General features: G+C 54.6%; 1 protein-coding gene across 3 annotated transcripts; it reads right to left on the bottom strand.

The window, feature by feature from the left end:
- Window positions 1–2496: 2496 nt before the first annotated feature.
- Window positions 2497–5770, bottom strand: LOC111141491 (MAF bZIP transcription factor B). Of its 3 annotated transcripts, none has more exons than XM_022494088.1 (2): window positions 4899–5770; window positions 2497–4796 (listed from the first exon to the last, which is right to left on the bottom strand). In XM_022494088.1, exons 1-2 carry the CDS (start codon window positions 5405–5407, stop codon window positions 4436–4438), a joined length of 870 nt encoding a protein of 289 aa, XP_022349796.1. In that variant the 5' UTR covers window positions 5408–5770; the 3' UTR covers window positions 2497–4435. The 3 variants fall into 3 exon arrangements, with proteins under 3 accessions (XP_022349796.1, XP_022349798.1, XP_022349795.1); XM_022494090.1 differs by having other exon boundaries at window positions 2497–4783; window positions 5318–5770; XM_022494087.1 differs by having other exon boundaries at window positions 2497–5770.
- Between the last annotated feature and the right edge of the window lie 14000 nt (window positions 5771–19770).

The following is a 19770-nucleotide window of genomic DNA, read 5'->3' as shown; positions in this document are numbered from 1 at the left end:
CCCCCCCCCCCCACGTGCGTCGCGGGGTCTGTGTGTCTGACTCGGTATGCGTCCTCCAGTGCAGGCGCCAGGCTGGCTGCGTGGCCCCCGGTGCGGGCGTGGAAGATTCCTGGCGCTGGGAGGATTTTGCCCCCGGGGTCGCGGAGGATCGCAAGGGCCCCGCGAGCCGCGGGGAGCGGGGGGAATCGAACAGGAGCCGGGGGACTGCAGGGAGCCGCGGGGCTGCCAACGGCCCCACGGCCTCGGGACCCAGTTAGCTATTCTTCCTGAGCGCGCGGGCGCCCGCTCTGCGCGGTGGAGGCGGGTCGAGACAGCGAGCTGCGGGCTGAGATGTGGCCGGGGCTCCTCTGCCCCAGAGTCTCTCAAAGTCTCGGCCTCCGCTGCGCTGCGCTGCGCTGCGCTGCCGGCTCTGCCCGGCTCAAGCCCGCGAGTGTCCTGGGCCCACCGGCGCTCAGATAGTGGGTTGGTGCTGGGACACGGGGCACCTGCCAGGACACCGGTGTGGGTGCCGGGTGTGTGTGGGTGTCTGTGTATCTGGGTGTCAGTGTGTCAGTAGGACTTTGTGGCGGGGTGGTCACCTCAGAGATGTAATGGGTCACAATGAAACGGCCGACCCACCAAACGCTGGGCTGGTGTCTGTGTTTCTGGCATCTGGAGAAGGAAAACCAGTGCCTTGAAGTTTTCGACCCTCCCCAGCCTAGAAGCTGTTCAAGCAGAGTCCAGGTGACTCCAGAGGTGGGAGATGCCGCTTGGTGTTATTCCAAGGGGCGTCAAACCTCCACGACAAGGAATCAAGGTGATCCCTCTTGGTCTCCAGATCCATGCATCAGGGAGCTCTTCCAGCGCTCAGCCTGGCCTAGAGAGATCTCTTTCGCTCCACAGGGGATACCCTTGTACTTGTGGATGTGCTCTTATCAAGTTTGTGTGTGTGCACCTGTACACACAACTACCCACCTAATCACAGCCTCTTGCCCCGGCATCCGTGCACACTCGGGTAGAGCCAGACTCAGCCACCATCCTCCGCCCTGATCACAGCCAGAGCCTTCCGTGCCAGGTACATCTCTGGGTGAGGGAAATGAACTGGGCCTTGGAATTTAATTCGAGCTAGAACCTCTGATTTCTACTAAATAACACCTAAGCACCATTAAATGTAAATCACTGTGGGTAGTATTTGCATCCTTACATTTGGGATTTTTCCCTGGTCTGTCTTTACCAGACCCTGACCATCACCCCCAGGATTCCAGCGATCCTGGGCCAAAAGCTACTCCCTGCTAGTTTTAGCCTGTGCTTCCTTCTCCCCGGCTCTTCCTGGCTCTAGCTCTGAGCTGGGGCTCTGCAGCCTGAGTTCCTTACACCGTCCCATTCAGGTCCCAAAGTTCCATGTTAGGAACTCTGGGCCAGAGAACCCCAGGGCTGGAAGGCTGAGTCTCTGGGACTGCAGATATTGGGCCCGAGGAGAACAGAAGCCCCTTGGACCCAGCCATGGCCAAAGGAACTGAGGAACCTTCTGGATTTGGGAGAGATTGGCGGGGGGGGGGGATCCCACCCTGACCCTCAGAAATATTTGAGGCCAACTCGGACTTATAGACAGGATTCCAAGAAGGCTGAGGGGGCAGTTGGGGGGACCTAGGTGGGAGATCTTGACTCTTCTAAGAGTCTGGAAAAGGAAAGGAGCTGGGCCCAGCTCCCAGTCTACAGGCAGAGTCACTGTACCAGAATAATGCCCCAAACCCTGTCTGGCCCCCAATCTGGAGAGTCACTGAAATCCTGGTCCAGCCACTCAGTGCCCTTCTGTGGGTCTGAGGGCTCCATGTGTGCCCAGAGCACACCACCTGCAACACACAGGTCCACAAGGAAGCGCTTCCAGTCTGAAGGACCTTCTGCCCCAAGATCTGGTGCTGGATTCCATTTGCTTCTGCAAGCCCTGGGAAAGAGGGCATAGGCCTCCACTCAGTGCAGGCAGGCACTCTCACTCTGGGCAGGAAGATGCACCAGGCAGGAGAAAGTTGAGAGCCTCGCAGCCCCTACAGAAGGGCCAGAGTGACAGGACCAACTGAGTCTGATTGCCGAAAAGACCTCACTTCCCCATCAGGAAGCTCCAGCTTCTAGGGATTGGCCAATCTCTACCACAGAGCCATCAGGCTAGCAGGCTGGTCCTGATCCCCAAGCCTGAATGCCCCCCAAAAGTGTATGCCCTCTCAGCTCACAAACCAGATCTACCTAGAGATGTCTACCTAGAGTGAGAAGCAGAAACATATTTGAGCCTCACGTCCATACACACAAGCAAGGGAGAGATTTGCCCAGACATGGTCTGTTTCTCCATGGGTTGGGGGGGAGGGTAAGAGTGTCCCCAGATTGATGCGACTCTTAAAAAGGCAAGAGAAGAAAGTCAAAGTCAGGCGAACACGGACTCATCCAAATAAACACCATTTCCATGGTTTTAATAAGCAAAATAGGAAACCATTTTAATAACCAAAAAACAGAAACCAGTCTGAATAAAACTACAATAGACTAGGTTTTAATATTTTCATATCATAAGCAGGGTTTGAAATTGATCCCTTATTTTACATGAAATAAAAACAAATTTCTGTTGCAGCAAATTTGATTTCAACACAGTTGAATCCGTAAAAACCGAAGCTCGTTTCTGATGCAGGACAAATATCCACAATATTTAAAACTGCAAGCACCATGCGGTTCATACAATCTTGTTATTACTGTTAATTTATCAACTAATACAAACTCAAAAATGCATCCGGCCAGCAGCGCCAGCAATTTCAAATGGGAACTAAAAAATACGCTTTCATTTTGGTATTTTTGTCAGTGCAACTTAAATCCTTTTACTGACCTGCAGGAAAAAAAAGTAATAAAGAAAAACACCCAGATTTTCCCTATAGCTACTATACAACTGAAGGGGGTTGGGGAGGACACCACCAATAATTCACCTGCTGTCTCAAAAGCAGGGGAAAAAAAAACACACATAATGTGTTGGTCTAAAGGACGCGCTTGAAAGTTGCAAAATTACTTGCCAATGTCTGGGTTTCCGGTACTTTCTGAGTGTGGCAGTTGGTTCAACACAAGTTTAGGTCACCCCTGGGCAGTGTCCGGGCTGGCCAAGCCCACTCGTCCTAAAAGCTCGGCAGCCATAGCAATTAGCAGGGGCCTGGAGGCTTTTGAAGGGACCCTGGGGTGATTCCGATGGCATTAAAAAGCAAATAATATCTATTTTCCTTTCCTTTCTAGTGAAGGATGTCAATTTAGCCAAAAGACCAGGTGGGAGCGAAGACAGTCCTGCTGCTGTGGGGTGCAGAACTGGACAGCTGCCCTGCCCTGGTACTCAGGAGCTGGGACCCCAGTCCTCTTTCTCTCAACACTAACAAAATTGAAAACTGAAGCGGAAGGGACAAGAGGACCAAATGGAGACAGGAAAGGGGAGAAAACATGCAACTTCCAAGGGTGCCCCAAGACAAAGTTGTTTTCTGATGCAAAATGCCCAGAACTTTTTTTTTTATTTACTTTCAAAAAAATAATGCCATAATAATAAACCCAAACGAAGACACTCAGCTTGCTGCCACGTTCTCTAAGCGGTTTGGCGGGGCGGGTATTTACAAGCCGACAGCCGGGACTGAACCCCGGCAAGCAGCCGCTGGAGTTTCTGCACTGCCATCCCTTCTCACTCAAAGAAACAAGGGGGTTATGATCCATGATCAACAACATGCTAAAGTTAAACAAGAAAATGGTACAAAATAGAAATTATTACCATACATGTCCAGCATGCAGGATTAATATTTTTAATGCAGATTTTCGTATTTTTTCTATATAATCGAGCAGGCAATAAAATTGATGAGAATTGCGCGCAGAACGTCCTAACTGAGGCCCGCGTCTCTGGGCTGAGAGCCAGTGTTCTCCGGACCTTGGACGGACAGGTCCTTCTGTCCTTCCTTCCTTCCTTCCTTCGCTCAGCCTTGCCTCGCGCCTGCCGGGACGCCAGGGTCCCTCTCCTCTCCTCTCCTCGCTGCTCTCTTCCTGGGTTGGACTGCGCTCCGGGCCGCGAGGCAGCGGCCCCGGCTTAACGCGCAAAGTTCAGAAAGCCAGGAGTCTCCAGACGGCCTTGGCAACTCCTCGGGACTATGCCTTGCCGCCCTCCAGCCTGGAGAAAAGTTGCTCCGGGACTTCCCACCCCCTCGTCTGGCTCTGGCTCTGCTCGAGTCTAAGAGGCGGCGCTAACGCGCGCCGCTCTCGCCTTGGCCAAGGTCCCCTGCCTGCCCGCGCGCCCTCCTGTCGCCCGCGTCCCGCGCGCCCTTCCTCCCTCTCCCTCAAGTCAAACAGGTCAAGGCTGGGGCCGTGGCAGGGACAGGATCCGGGGGAGTCCGGGTCTGGGGACACGGGGCGGGGAGTCCGGGCCGGGGCAAGGGCGGGGGCCGGGACCGGCCACGACTCACAGAAAGAACTCGGGAGAGGAGGGGCTGTCGCTGGTGGAGCCCGCCTCCCTGAAGCCGGAGTTGGCGAGTTTCTCGCACTTGACCTTGTAGGCGTCTCTTTCGCGGGCCAGCCGGGACACCTCCTGCTTAAGCTGCTCCACCTGCTGAATGAGCTGCGTCTTCTCGTTCTCCAGGTGGTGTTTCTGCTGGACGCGTTTATACCTGCACGACTGGGCGTAGCCCCGGTTCTTCAGGGTCCGCCGCTTCTGCTTCAGGCGGATCACCTCGTCCTTGGTGAAGCCCCGCAGGTGGCGGTTCAGCTCGCGCACCGACATGGACACGAGCTGGTCGTCGGAGAAGCGGTCCTCCACGCTGCCGCTACCGCCAGCCGCCGTCGCCGCGGCGGCCGCGTGCGGCCCCGGCCCAGGGTGGCTGGTGGGCAGCTGCTGCGCTGGGCTGGCTGCGCTAGACGGCGGCGGCGACGCTTGATGATGGTGGTGATGGTGCGGGTGCGCGTGCGGGCCCAGCTCGTCGTGGGGCACGCCGGCTCCCGGGTATGCGTGGTGCGGATGTGGGTGGTGGTGGTGGTGGTGGTGGTGCGCGCCGCGGAAGCCGTCGAAGCTCTGCAACGGCTGGGGCACTGGGTGCGAGCCGATGAGCGCCTCCACCGCGTCCTCGGGTGTCAGGTTGAGTGCCTCCGGGTTCATCTGCTGGTAGTTGCTCGCCATCCAGTACAGGTCCTCGAGGTGAGTCTTCTGCTCGGTGGGGCTGAAGCTGGGCGACGAGGGCACCGAGCTACACGGCGTGCTGAGCGGTGTGGATGACACCGAGCCGGCTGGCTGCAGGCGCGTGCAGGGCCGGCCCGGGCGCTCCGCGCGCCCCAGCGGCTCCTTCTTCACGTCGAACTTGAGCAGGTCGAAGTCGTTGACGTACTCCATGGCCAGCGGGCTGGTGGGCAGCTCGGGCCCCATGCTCAGCTCCGCGGCCATCGCTAACGCGAGGCGCCGCCGCCGCTGCCGCCCGGGAAACTTTGCGGCCGGCCGGGGCGCGCCGAGCCGAGAGCGGGGGCGAAGAGAGGCGAGCCCGGGAGGCGGGGAGCCGAGGGCGCAGCGGGCCGGGGCCGCCGGCCAAGCCTTTGTCTGGGGACGCGGCGGCGCGCCGGAGAGTCCCGAGGCTGCCCGCGCCGCCCCAGAGCTCGGGGCTGTGGCCGCGCCGGGGCCGGGCCGAGTCGGGAGGGGTGGAGAGGCGAGAGGGGCGCGCGGCCGGGCGGAGGGGAGGCGCCGGGCAAGCGCCCGCCGCTCGCTCTCTAGCTCTCCTGCTCTTGGGCTCTCTCGATCGCAGCCGCTCGCAGCCCGGCGGTCAGCTGTGCTGGATCCGGCGCCGCCGCTGCCTTTTATCGCCTTCCTGATGTCACCGGGGCGCGGGGGCCCGGGCGGCCCAGCGCTCTGGCCAATGGCTGCTCGGCCCCCGCGGCCCGGCGGCGCAGGGCGGGGCGCGCCTGACAGCTCCTCCGCCCCCCGCGTCAGCTGACTGGCGGCCCGAGCCGGCAGAGAGCCGCGGAGGCCTGGCGGAGGGCTGGAGCCCAGTGGGACGGCGGGCCGGGCCCAGCCCCCCACACCCTCCCCGCGGAGCCCCGGGCCCCGCCCGCTCGCCTTCGGGGCGCGCGCCCCCCGCTTTCGGCCGGGCCGCTCCTTCCACCCCTCAGCGAGCTCTCCTAGCTCTTTACCCTTCGGTCCCCCACCCCCAGCCTGTGTCACCCCCAAGGAGGCTCAGAAGGAGCGCCGGGACGACACCTCTCGGGCCCTTTGTTCCCCAGCGTCCCCCGCGCAGTGGGAGACGCTCCGTGGGCCGCGCGGCTGCGGGCCGGAGGAGTGTGTGCCGTGCCTGCCTGTGTTTCTGCAGGTCTGCGCGTGTTTGTGTGTTGGGGGTGGGTTTGCGGCTCCAAGAGTTGTGTTCAAATCCAACTCTTAGCCTCAGGGGACCCTCCTCGGGCCAAGCAGGGGCCGGTCGCCTCCTGGCGGGTGCGGTGGCCGAGTTCGGAGACGACTCCCCTTGCCCAGCCGCTCCCCGCGCGCACCCCACCCAAAAAGCACAGGATGAAGGGAGCGGGTGGAGAATGGGCCGAAAGGCTCTGGATTCCATTCCCCAGCCAGACGCACGGAACCCTGAGCTCCCGAGGCTTGGGGCTGAGGCCAGCTCAGGACCGTGCTCCTGGTGGCTCTCGGCTGCTGGGGAACCGACCCTGTTTTTGTTTGAACGTTTTGTAACGATTTAGCAGATCTCGGCGTCCCCGGGCCGCGCGTCTCAAACAGGCATAAAGTGCGACCCCAAGTGGCCACTGTGCGCAAAGGCGCGCCGCACAGCTCGGCCCTCGGCCGGAAGGCTTGAGCGACGCCTGGGACCCAGCTCGATCTTCCTATCTGGTCCAATCCAGGCCTGCCCAGAACCGAGGCTGTGTTTACCCCGCGGCCCAGGACAGGTTCCCCTTGAGCCACGCACAGGTCCTCGGGTCCCGTCCTGGGACTCAGCTGTGAGTTCGGCGCTGATCGCGGCGCGTGAAACTCCGCGCCCCGGCTCGGCGCGGATTGGGGGAAGCGCTGGGAAGGAGACTGGGATGCCCCTAGGCAGCTCCTGCGCGGGACGGTCCTGGACCGAGTTAGGCCCGTGGCTGAACGCGGAAACGCCACAGCGAGGGGGCCCAGGGCTGTCCGATGAGAAACCTCCCCCGAGCGCAGACGGGGAACCCACAGCACCCACTAGGCATCCAGGCAGGGCTGTGGCGCTGCACACCCTCCTGACTCGGGTTCAGGATGACCCGAAATAAGAGTCTCTTCCTGAGACCCCGGCTGGGGGGCAGAAACTGGAAAAATCGCAAATTCGCTATACCCGGAGACCCGACCCGCCTCCCACGTCCCCTTCTGCTCTTCCGCTTTGCGCGCGCGGAGAAAGGCAGGAGAAGCGTGCAGTGGGTGAGTGTGTCCCGGCCGCTGCCTGTGCAGAACCAGCACGACTGACGCCGCGCGCAGGGGTCAAGTGGGCTACAGCAGTGCGGAGACAGCTAGATATACATATATATAAATATATATATACGTATGTATTAGAAGGTAAAATAGTATTTTAGTATTAGAAGGTAAAATAATTTGCCTCTGGCTAATCGGAAAACTCTATTCTTCTGCTCCCTCGGTGGAGCAGGAGTGGGGTGTGGTCTTGAGCCGCCCATCTTTAATAAAATGAATATATTTTAACTAAAACTTGGATTGAGAGGTTTGGATCAGTAGCTGTAATGTTGGAAGAACCTGTCTTCAACCCCTTGCGAGGAGCGTGCTCTCCGCAGAAACCATTCGGCGGTCTCCCGGCTGGGTCTGGGCCCGGCCGCTGCCCCACCTCTGCCCGAAGCCTGGAAGTGCGGACAAGCACCCGCCCTGCCCGGGTCGTGTTCGCAGACGGCGGCGAGAGCGCACTCGCACCGCGGTCTCAGCGCGGGGACGTTTCGAGGGCGTCCGGGGTCCGTGCCCCGGGCTGAAGCGGCCAGGGCTGTACAAAAGCACTGACCCCCAGCCGGCGGCACCCTCCTTCGGGGCGATAAAGACACCCGATAGCTCAGAGGGCACACCTAAAGCTGTGGACTTCCGCGTGCACGGAGAGGCCGCCGGGCCAGTGGGCCCCCACGGGTCCGCTTGACCTTCGCTGTCGGAAACAGAAACCCGAATCACCCGCAGTGTGGCCTATGGAGGCCCTAGGGGTTCCTTCCGCCTGGCTCTGAGGTTACAAACGTCCCCCTCTCCTGGGGCGTCCCGCTGCCGCCGTCTCAGGGTCTCTAGAACTCGGGCTTTGTCTGGGCAGGCGCGCTCCTCTTTGTCCCTGTGCCTCCGTCTCGGTTGTGGTCAGTCCCGTTCCCTGGGCTCAGATTGCGTTATCTCCGTCCATCCCTAGGTCCACCTTCCCCCCAAACCCGGTTTTTTGCTACTCTCCCAGCCTAGCCAGTCCCTCCCCTCCCAACCCACCCCCAACCACCTCCCAAAAATGTTGGAACTGGGTGAGTCAATGAGGCACGCGGGTTGCTCCCAAGCGAAGGCCACGGCAAAGCAGCGGACCTCACTTCTCCGCCTAGCCTCCCCCGCGCCGGCTCCTGCTGCGCTCTGCTGCGGTGTCTCCTCGCCCCAAACCCTAAAGTCTCCTGCTCCCTGCAGCAGCAGCAGCCGCCGCTACTGCCTCTCTGCTCCTGGGGCTCTGGGGATCAGCGTGCGGGGCTTCCGGTCAGTGGGTCTCCGGCAGTTCCTGGAGGCTGCACTCCTTGCCTAAAAACCTAGCTGGCGGGTAGGGGAAGGAGGGGTGATGGTGGAAGTGGACAGTCGAGGAGAAGCAAAGGGAAAGAGGCCGAGGGTAGTGCGCGGAGCCCCAAGCCCCTTTCGAATTGGAGCCTAGGATTGCGGTTGATGGTCAGAGCCCTCTACAGAGGTTTGTCGTCTCTTGCTCCCAAAACTCTACTCTGAAGTTTTCACGCATACGCGACCTCCTCTCCCTAACCCACACCAAGTTGGGCCAGAGGCGATGCGTCCTGGGCGCACCACCTTGGATTTCCTCAGCTCCTTTTGATGAGCGAGGAGGCTGTGCGCCACGGAACCTTGGGGCGTTCGGGGTGCGGGCGCACGAAGAAGTTAATCCTCAAGGGAGCACTACCCACCGCCAGCCGCCAGGTTCGAGGTTCGCTGCGCGGATCCCGCCGGCTGCCGTTCAAGCCACCCGCTAACCCCAGAGCAGCCCCGCGGCGCGCTCGCCCGTGAGCCCCGAGCCCAGTGCGGCGCTCCCGGCCACCCGCAGCCCCGCACAACCCCAAGATGCACCGTACACCCGTGGTTTCCTGAGGACTGCAGGTATTTGGAGAGCGAGTCTGCTTCTCTGTGCGTGCGTAAGTGCAGCAGGAGGCGTGCTGGAGGTGGCTGTGTGTGTGTGTGTGTGTGTGTGTGTGTGTGTGCTTTGAGTGCGGATGCAGGGCAAATGCAATGCTTGGAATCGAAGAGCCGGAAGCTCCTGGCCTAAGCAAGCACTGGGTGGGATGTACTATCCCGGGTTTCCAAAGAGGCCAGTATTCCCAACCCTCTCAAGGATGAGCTCTGCCAGGGAGGAGCTAGCCTTCTGCTCTGCAACACCCAGAAGTCGGATCACCTGTCTCCTCCAAGGAGCCCTGAGTTCTCTGTCTCCTCCTAGGCCCAGTGGAAGGACATTCTGTTGCTCTCATTCCCCCTGAGCTTCCCAAAGCCCAGGGCTTCCAAGAAGAGGCAGAAGACTTTTCTCCTTCCTCCTCCTTTTTCCCAAAGGCAGCTGTCATTGCCACTGTCGCTGTCTCCACACAATGCCCATCAGATTCCAACCCAGTCCTTCCAGAAAGGTCTTCTTGGGCTTCTGGTTCCTGGTGGACTTGAACACCCAAAGGACTCAGTGGTTCTCAGGAGGGAGTCAGAGTTACCCCACTCTGCCAAGCCCTTTCCCCACTCCCTCTCCTGGAAACCAGAGACACCCTTAACCCCCACCCCCCACACACACACACTTGGGAAAGAGAATTTAATATTGGGTATTTACCCTAAAGATACAAACGTAGTGATCCGAAGGGGCACGTGCACCCGAATGTTTATAGCAGCAATGTCTACAATAGCCAAACTATGGAAAGAACCTAGATGTCCATCAACAGACGAATGGATAAAGAAGATGTGGTATATATACACAATGGAATACTATGCAGCCATCAAAAGAAATGAAATCTTGCCATTTGCGACGACGTGGATGGAACTAGAGGGTATCATGCTTAGTGAAATAAGTCAATCGGAGAAAGACAACTATCATATGATCTCCCTGATATGAGGGAGAGGAGATGCAACATGGGGGGTTAAGGGGATAGAAGAAGAGTAAATGAAACAAGATGGGATTGGGAGGGAGACAAACCATAAGTGACTCTTAATCTCACAAAACAAACTGAGGGTTGATGGGGGGAGGGGGGTTGGGAGAGGGGGGGTGGGGTTATGGACATTGGGGAGGGTATGTGCTATGGTGAGTGCTGTGAAGTGTGTAAACCTGGCGATTCACAGACCTGTACCCCTGGGGATAAAAATATATTATATGTTTATAAAAAAATAAAATTAAAAAAAATAGTCACAAAAAAAAACTTGTTCACCTGCTTCTTTTTTTATTTTGTTTTAACAGAGATACTAGAAGTTTTTAAATTACAGATATGGCTTACATTTTATTCCTAGTGAACAGCTCTGTGTTAGATACCCACTGGGCAGTACTGCCCCCAACAGAGATGAGGGATTTGATCATAATATTCATTCCCGTTTGTATGGGGACTTGCAAAGCCCTTTTCCTTCCATTTTCTCTTCAATTCTCACAACTCTACAAGGTGGCAGCTATTGTTATCCTTACTTTGCAGAGATGTGTAGACAGGCAGGTAGGTAGGTGAGTACAGATATATAGCAGTGTCCTAAGTTTGATCAACCTGTTCTGTCCTCACTACTGCACTTGCAGGGGGACAGGATTCGCCTCACCTACACAAAGGAAGCTCTGAAAGGTAAAGTGATTTTTTGGGATACCCAACAGCAATAAGCTGGAGCTTCTGGCCCTGAGTCCAGGACTCTGAATCCTATGAAGCCCGTGGTCTCTATCAGGACTAGGTGTATCCTGGGGACCCAGGCGTCAGCACAGTGTCCCATCTGCTCTCTGGGTCAGGATTTCCAACTCTCCACAGACTCAGTGGTTCTATTCCAGTCCCAGCAGAGAGCCTCTGGTCAGTACCAGGCCTCTGCTGAGGGCTCAGAGAGAAGCACAGGGATGAACATGCCTTCTTGTCAAAGGCAGTCAAGCATCCTTGGGCTTCTTGTCCTTCTCGGTCCTCTTCCCTGACTTTGCGGGGTTGGAGGTTCAGGGTGGGAGACAAATCAAGGCAAGATGCAAGCCAAAGGAGAGACATTTTGCAGAGCCCTCTTACCTGGTCCTTTACCCTTGGCCTCAGCCTGACCTCTAACCTTGTCCTTGACCCTTTCTTCTGCCTCTCTCTGTCTGAGTTTGACCTTCAGGCTGTTTGAACTTCAGCCCCTATTCATCCATCCCTTAAGTATCGAGAGAGAGAGAGAAATATGACTCGATGCTGGTGAGAAGTTTACTACCACTCAGAGCTCCCTTCCCACCACTACTTGCCCAGAACCCCAGGGCCAGCATTAAAGACTCTGAAACCTCATCATTGCCCCTCAAGGCTGAGGCCTTCACCTCCCACAGCCCAACCATCACCTATCCATCCATTCCTCCACCTCAAGATCTCAGGTTCTCCATCCATTGTCTTTACCTTTAGTTTTCACTTAGATGACTACAGAGGCCTTGCCTCAGACTTTCTTGTTGTTCACAGGGTCATGAAGTCAGTTTTCAGGTTGTATGAATCTGATCATTCTACCTTCATCCCCTGCCCACCAGCTTACTACAAATTCTTTCAAAGAACCAAAATTCTTAGCATGGCCTTCATTCCCCGAATGACCTGCTCCTGCCAACATCTCCCACCTCATCTCTCATTGCATTCCCCTCACAGCGCATCAAGCACACTGCCTTCTGTAAGTTCTTCCACGGCTCAAGCAATGTTCTTCCACAAGGCCTTTGCACAAGCCATCTTGCTGCCTAGAACAAGTCATCTGTGGCTCTTCCCAGGCCTTAGAGGGACCTACCTGGGAACAGAGTGGGAAGAAGAGTCCAAGAGCCAAGGCAAGGTCCCAGTCACTCTAGGGAAATCCCACACATTGAAGTCATATGGGAGGGTTCCCTTGCGGTATGACATCTCAGAACCCTCAGGCCTTTCCTGCATCCCCTCTGGCCCTCTCCTCTCCCCTGATTAACCATCATTCCTACCAGTCCTTACTCCTTCCTCCTCAGACCAAGGACCAACTCAGAGGACATCTGGATGACCTGAGTGACTCCATCCTCCTGGCCTCCCCTCTTCTCTCTTCCTCTATCTGGAAGTTCTTCAGAGCCTCAGGGGTCTAGCTTCCCGCCACATGTTCATCACAGCTTGGAGAACAAGATTCTGGGTACCAGAGGTAGCACCATCCCACTGCTGGGACCCACCGCCTGGGGCTGATGGAGAGAAAAGGCTGTTTAGCTGTTCCGGAGCCCAAGCTCATTTCATCTAGGAGCGGCTCTGGTCACTCAGTCTCTTTCTTACTTTCGTCTTTTCAAAATGAATTCTTCAAGACATACAAACCTACTTTCTCATAGTAAAAAATGCAACAATGTAGTTTTAACATCTCTGTCTAGAGCTACAGCTTGCTTTTTATTTTTACTCAGCAACTTCAGCGTCAATACACAGAGATCTTCTTTCTTTTTAACTAATGCGTGGCAATTTGTCCAGTGAATGCTCTATAGTGGTTTTCTTTTTTAACCCAGTCTTGTATTTAGGGATATTTAAGCTATTTCTGATATTTCACAATTGCAAACAATCCTGCAACAAACGGTTCCTTTTTGCATGTATGCAAGTATTTCTCTAGAAGAGATAGCAAGAAGTAAAATTGCTGGATTGAAAGAGGAATACGATTTGCAATGTTCATGCTGGCAAATTAGCCTCTACAAAGGCGGTATCTATTTAATTTCTCATCAGAAATACGTAAAGATAAGCTATTTCCCCCCAGCCACACCAACCATGAATTTTATCAAGATGTTTCATTGTTGCTTCAGTTCTATTTATGCCCATTCTACAGCCAGTCCTGGGAGATGAGGCCCCAGGGAAGGCCATGGCTTCTTTCTTCCCTTCCAGGGAACTGCAGACCTTCCCATTGCACCTTCCCATTCCCACCTGGAGAGCTGGAATGATGGAGAGGTCTCCAAAAGGCTGGGGGATCCCCAGCCCTTGGTTCTATGGAGGGTGTGGGGAGAGGAGTTGGCTGATCAGAGTTGCAAAGCAGAGGTAACAGTTAACTAAGGCTTTAAAGGCTGAGCAGAAATGTGTCAGAGAAATGCAGGAAGACTGGTCATAGGCATAGAGCAGGGACACTGTCTTGGGCACTTGGGGAGCTGTTTCCAGGGTGCTAGAGATAGAGCTTCAAGCCTCTGCTGGAGCCAAGGCTTAAAGGGTCTTGAATGCTGCGCCAAAGAGTCCAACCTTTATCTTAAGGGCAAGAAGATCATTTCCACAAGCACAAGCATCTTTCTGGTTCACTGTCGGTCACATAGTAGGTGCTCAGTAAGTATCTGCAGAATTGAAAAGGGGCATCCCAAAGGCATTTAGGTAACATCTTAACTCTCTTTCATTCCCTGTGGAGACAAGTTGCACTCAGTGCCAGAGACGGTGAGGCTGGCTGCATCATGGGTGCTAGAGAAACGGGCAGAGACAAGCCGGGCTCAGGAATCCCTTCCCGGGCCTCGGCCCCCTGTCCCAGCCTGATGCCAGGTCCCTTTCACCTCTGCCTGTTAGAGATTGCTTTTGGTTTCTGTGTTGACAACCCCTGTTTCTGTGTTTGGAGCGGCTGTTCAGTGCCATTTCCTGATTTAATATCAGAGCCAGCACAGAGCAAGGATGCACAGTTAGCAATTTTTGCTCCAAGTATTTTTCAAGTTCCTTTTTGATGTAAGAGTTGGGTTTGCAGCTTCCCTGATCTTGCCGAGCAGGGAGGGAGAGATGGGGGAGAAGCTGGGAACTGGAGGAGAGAGGGGAGGGGGGAGGGCCCAGAAAATCTTCATCCACTAGAGCAGAGCTGAGAGACTCCAAGCTCCTTTCTAGAAAGGGGAAGGAGCAGGGCTTAGCAGAGAGAAGGGGGCAGGCTAAAAGTCTGCGGGCAGGTGCGGTCTCTATGAAGCAAGGCTGTTGTTTCTTTTCTGACGGGGTGCGGGGTGGTGTGAAGATTTATGCATGTGTTTATGTGTCTATGTCTCTGTCACACAAAGAACTAAAAATCTTAAATAAGCTAATGAAGCAATTCAGAACACCAGAAAATGAAAACAAAAATTTGTTCAAAGAAAAACTGAAGATCAGATACCAGTTCCAGGCCCTCGGGTGTTTTGGCCGAGCAGCTGCTGTGCCTGAGGCCTTCTGCGAGACTAAGATCGGCGTACAGACTGAGGAGCTCATCTTCTTCTGGTGGAAACCGACTTTTCACTACACTATAATCAACGCAATGTTGAAAGAAGGCATGGGGCAGGGAGTTGTCCACACACACACACACACACACACACACACACATGTGTGCACACACAAGAACATTTGAGGATAAGACATGAGCAGAGACTGGAGTCTGCAAAGGCCCTGACCCCCCACCCATAGGCAACTATGTGATCTGCTGCCGTGTGTCCTTTCTACTCCCACTGCCACCCAACTCTGGCACTCTTCCTCTGACCCTCTGGGTCATTTTGGGTCTATTGAGAAGCCAATGTCAAAATGACATTTGGCAGACAACTGGGGGAGACCCCTGTGAAGGGTCAAGGTGGTGGGAGAAGGAGGAGGCAGGAGAGCCTTCAGACTAAGACCAGGCCTGACATCTGTGGGAGGTAGAAGAAAGAGAAGAAGGGAGCTGGGGAAGGGAGCATCTCAGACTGTGAGGCCAGGCTCGTGGGGCAGTCCCAGGCCAAAGTCCCCCTTTGGGAGCCCCACATCTTATAGGAATGGACCAGCATTAGCATTCCCGGGCTCCATCACTGGCTGAGAGCCCCTGGAAGGAAATGTAGGCTCAGCCCGAGCACACAGGGAGGGTGCCCAACAGCTGTTTCCCTTGAAAGAGACCTAAGCAGGCCATTTCCATGACCCCCCAGGTGCTCCCTCTTCCACCCAGTCATGGCAGACTTCCCCAGGGAGTGAAGTTAGAGCAGCAACTATCATAGTGTTTTCTACATGTGAGGGCCTGTGCTTTTAAGGTAGGAACCACTGTCATTTTCACCCCCCATTGTACTGAGGGGGAGGCTAAGCCTCAACAAAACTAAATCACTTGCTAGAGGCCACGCCTAGCAAATGGCAGAAGGAAGATTCAAAGCCTGTTTGGCTCTAGACTACTTTGGCCAGGAGGAGGCTTAGAAAGGGTAAGTGGGAGGCTCCTTCCTCTCTTTGTATCCATCTCTCCTGCTATTGATTCCTGTGATGTGTTAACAGAACAGGCCCCCAAAAGACCACGCAGGTTTCATCAGGGCCAATGCCAACACATTCCAAGTGGGCCATAGGACACCAACAGTCTGCCAGCCAGCTCCGAACAAAAGGCCATGAAGGCTCACCTCCAGCAACCACATATCTGCCTTTTTCTCACATATCACCTCCTCCAGGAAGCCTTCCCTGACTGGCTCCTGTTTCCACAGCACCTAAGTGGACTTCCATCAATGCATTGATCTGACTGCCCAGAATATCTGTTAAATCTGCTTCTTCTACTAAACTGGGCCTTTCCAGGACCCAAATCAGGTCTGAGCCGTGTTGGGGTCCTAGCACCCAGCATATAGGGTCCTGGAACTGGAGGGGTAGCAGGACAGGGAAGGGATGCTTTTACAAATGAAGACTGGTCCAGGCCATCCAGAAGACACCACTGGATGTCACAGGCCCCTTGTGAAAAGAATAGTTGGGCCTTCAGAAGAGCAATCTGCATTCCCCAGCCTGGCCACCAGGGGCCTCATCAACCCCCAGGCCGTATAAACACTGGTCCTTGCTTCTCTGCTGTAAATGCATACCTCCCACCCCTGCCCCAGCATCTCTGCAGGGGGCCCAGGACCAGGCTGTCCAAAGCCTGGGCATCTGCTCAGCCGCAAGTGGCCCAGTGGGTAGCCCCAGCCAAGGAGGAGAGTTATTTTTATTTATTTCTTCTTAATCATGAACTTAATTTAGCTGCTAATCAGGTTACCATGGTGACTTGCACTGGATTTATAGCAGTTTCCTAAAGCGCCTTTTTCGCACTCTTTGGGTAAATGAATAAAATTTGGGTGATGAGCAAAGCACATAAGTATTGGGTGTCCTAGAAAAAGGTCAGATGCTTCCGTTTTGTGTCTGCCTTTCACCCTCCCTGATGTGCTCACAAAAGAGCCCTGACTCTGGGCTGACTCCAGTTTCCTCTCTTCTGCCCTCCCTCTGAAACCTTCTATGGATCCCTATTGCCAACCAGGTAAAGTCTGAAATTCTTGCGTTGCTGTTAAGGCATTCTCCTCTAGCCTCACCCCCCTAATGCTCTCCCTTCCCTGGGCTGTTCCCTGCATGTTTTGTCTCTGCCTGTGCTGTGCTCTGGGCCCAGGAGACAGAGTTGGTCTCAGAGGTGGCCCAAAGGGTTAATTTCTCTCCTCTATCTCAGGAGTGAAGGAAGCCTGGCTTGTTCTGGGAGCACCCTGCTCCCTGATATGGTATCTGAGGACATCTTTGAACATTGTTCCTGGGCCCACTCCCACACTGACAGGGGTGGAGAATAATGAGCTAGCCAGCCCTGGATTGCGGGGTGGGGGGGGGGCAGCAGAGAGAAGAAATGAGGAGTCAGTATTTTGACAGTATTTTTTTTTTTTTTACAGTCTGGAAGGCTCATTTCAGTTGGGGGGCACACAGTTTGTTTCCCCTCACCCCATTGCCTTGGGCCAACCAGAAGCCCCCAGCCTCCCTCGCGGCTCCCAGAAGGGAACGTGTCTCCAGGCTGGAGACCACAATTTCCAGGTTTCCCCTGAGGACCTGGAGTCTGACTGCCAATCAGTCCCGGGATCAGCCTCAGTCCATTAGCGAGTGCCCAGGGCTCAAGGCGCCAATGGAGCCACAAGGCGTCGGCGCCAGATCCTGCCCAGGGAACCCAAAGCCATCTTTAATTATTGTCTTGGGCTTTGCAACTGGACAAATGGGACCTCCAGACTGCGAGCTAGCTCAAGAGGCCAAGAAAGCCCCCCAGCCACCAGGCCTGCTGCCCAGAGTTCACCAGACACCCTCCGGGTCTGGATGTGGATACAAGCCCGACAGGAGACCACTCTGGGGAGCTCCAGGTCTGCGGGGAGAACAGCCAGCCCAGGCTATAGCAAGGCTCTGTGAGTTCCCCAAGTGACCACTCCTCTTTCTAGGCCTCGCTTCCCTTACCTGGAAGGGAGGGCTGCAGTCACGGCCAACGTGCTGGCATCACTTCTGGCTCTCCTGAATTTGGAGTCAGAAGAACTGGGTTCCAATCCCGGCCCAGCAAGATTTGCTTTTGCTTCGAGATTGAGGCCAGGGTTCAGCTGGTTCTCATTGCAAAGCAAAGAAAAGACAGAAGTTATGACTTTGTAAAGTTCAAAGGGTGGATACCTTTTGGCCACTGGGGGCTACCTTAGTCCACCCCTCCCCCCAGACACACCTTAGCAGGGGAACCAACAGACACCCATCCCATGCAATGACTGGGCAAACATCTAGAAGGGGACCTCCTGCTGACTTGTTGGGTGTTACCCAGCGCTACACTGAAGAGCGTGGGCTCTGGAGCCCAGCTGCCCAGGTTCGCCTCCCAGCTCTTCCACTGACGAGCTGCTTGGTCCTTGAGCAAGTTACCCAACCACTGTGTCTCCCCTCCCCCATATGTGTAATGGCACTAATGACACATACACCTATGGAACTGTCGGGAACATTAAGTGAACTAGCACACTGCAAGTACTCAGTGCTGTGTGTCGACAACCAAACGTTCCCCGCCACCACGTAGTAGCTCTCAAAGCCACTCCTGTTGGCCCCATCACAGTCATGGAAACTGAGACGCAGGGAAGTTAAGCCTCTTATGTAAGTCAGGGTGTTCGCCACCAGATCGTGATGCTCCTACATCTGCTTGGTGTCATCAATGTTCTCAACTGACATGTTCTACCAAGCAAGCTCATATAGCATTGGAAACAGAGACGGGAGCAGGAGTTCATTAGGAAGGCAGGGGGAGCTGCCGATCAATCCTAGCATCTTTACAGAACCTATCGTTAGGACACAAAGCAACGGGAGTGCAGAGTGCCACCCCCATGGCTTCTAGCCGAAATTGAATGTGACTCCTGGCTTCCAGGAAACACAGGGGACAGAGGAGCATGGTCGAGGACACCATAAGGAGGCCCTCAGCCGGAACGGGGTGGGGGGGGTGAGGGGAATGGTCTGCAGAATGAATGGCCCAGAAACATCATGAAGCAAATGGTATTTTGGTATTAAAAAAAAAAAAGAAAGAAAGAAAGAAAAAGAAAGAAAGAAAGAAAGAAAGAAAGAAAGAAAGAAAGAAAGAAAAGGTGACTTTTCAAACATGGGGAGAAGATGGGGGACTATTACAGGTTTTTAAAAAAAAATTAAAGAGATATATCAACCAAATGCAATGCTGACGGCCTAATTTGAATAACCTAAGTGTTAAACACACATTTTTGAGATAGTCGGGAATATTTGAACATCAACCAAGAGTAGATCTAAAAGGAACTGGGTTTCAAAAATTATTTTTGAGATGTGAAAACAGTATTGTGGTCATGCTTTTAAAAAAATGTTTAAGTCATTATTTATTAGTAATACCTTCCTAAAGTATTTACATCTGAAGTGAGGTGAGGTCTGGGATTTGTTTTAAACACTCCAGTGAGAGAGGAGGTGACATAAGGAGGGCACGAGGCTTTATTATGATTCTCTCTACTTTTGTGTGTGTCTGGACATTTTCGGAACAAACAGTTAAAAAGGAGCGAAAGGACAGAAGGTGGAGCAGGGCCCTGTGGGAAGAGCTACAAGTACGGGTTTTAAAGATTTTATTTATTTGACAGGCAGAGATCTCAAGTAGACAGACAGGCAGGCAGAGGGAGAGAGGAGGAAGTAGGCTCCCCACTGAGTAGAGAGCCCGATGCGGGGCTCGATACCAGGACCCTAGGATCATGACCTAAGCCGAAGGCAGAGGCTTTAGCCCACTGAGCCACCCAGGCGCCCCACAAGTACGGGTTTTAGAAACATTGGTTTTGAGTGAGGATTGGTCCCCCCGGAGATGAGAAGGTCGGGGGACCCTCCCTTGCCCCTTAGCCATCAAAGAAGGGAAAACAGGTCTTCGCACACAACCCTAGAAATCATTCATTCATTCGCTCACTCATCCATTCATTTGTTCCCTCATTTACTCTCCAATTCATCCGCTCACCTATCCATCCACTCATCCATTTGTTGAGAGCCTACAACGTGCCAGACACTGAGAAAGATGCCCGAACAAAGGTGGTCATCTTTGTCTTGGAGGCTCTGACAGTCACCTTGTTAAAATGCTATCACACACACAGATCTTCATAGACCCTAACAAGTCTGAAAGGAGTGCTTTGCATGCTAGCGGGGAGTTTAACATGGGGGGACATGGTTTGGTCTGGGGTGAAGAATGGTCAGGAAAGCACATTTGAGCTGAGACTTGAACAATGAGATGACCATGTAAAGCACCCAGGAAGGGACATT

Source organism: Enhydra lutris, unplaced genomic scaffold (assembly GCF_002288905.1).
Source record: "Enhydra lutris kenyoni isolate GAN:26980312 unplaced genomic scaffold, ASM228890v2 scaffoldscaffold6, whole genome shotgun sequence".
NCBI lineage: Eukaryota > Metazoa > Chordata > Mammalia > Carnivora > Mustelidae > Enhydra > Enhydra lutris.
The sequence above is the reverse complement of the archived record's forward strand: the minus strand, read 5'-3'. Positions and strand labels throughout refer to the sequence as shown.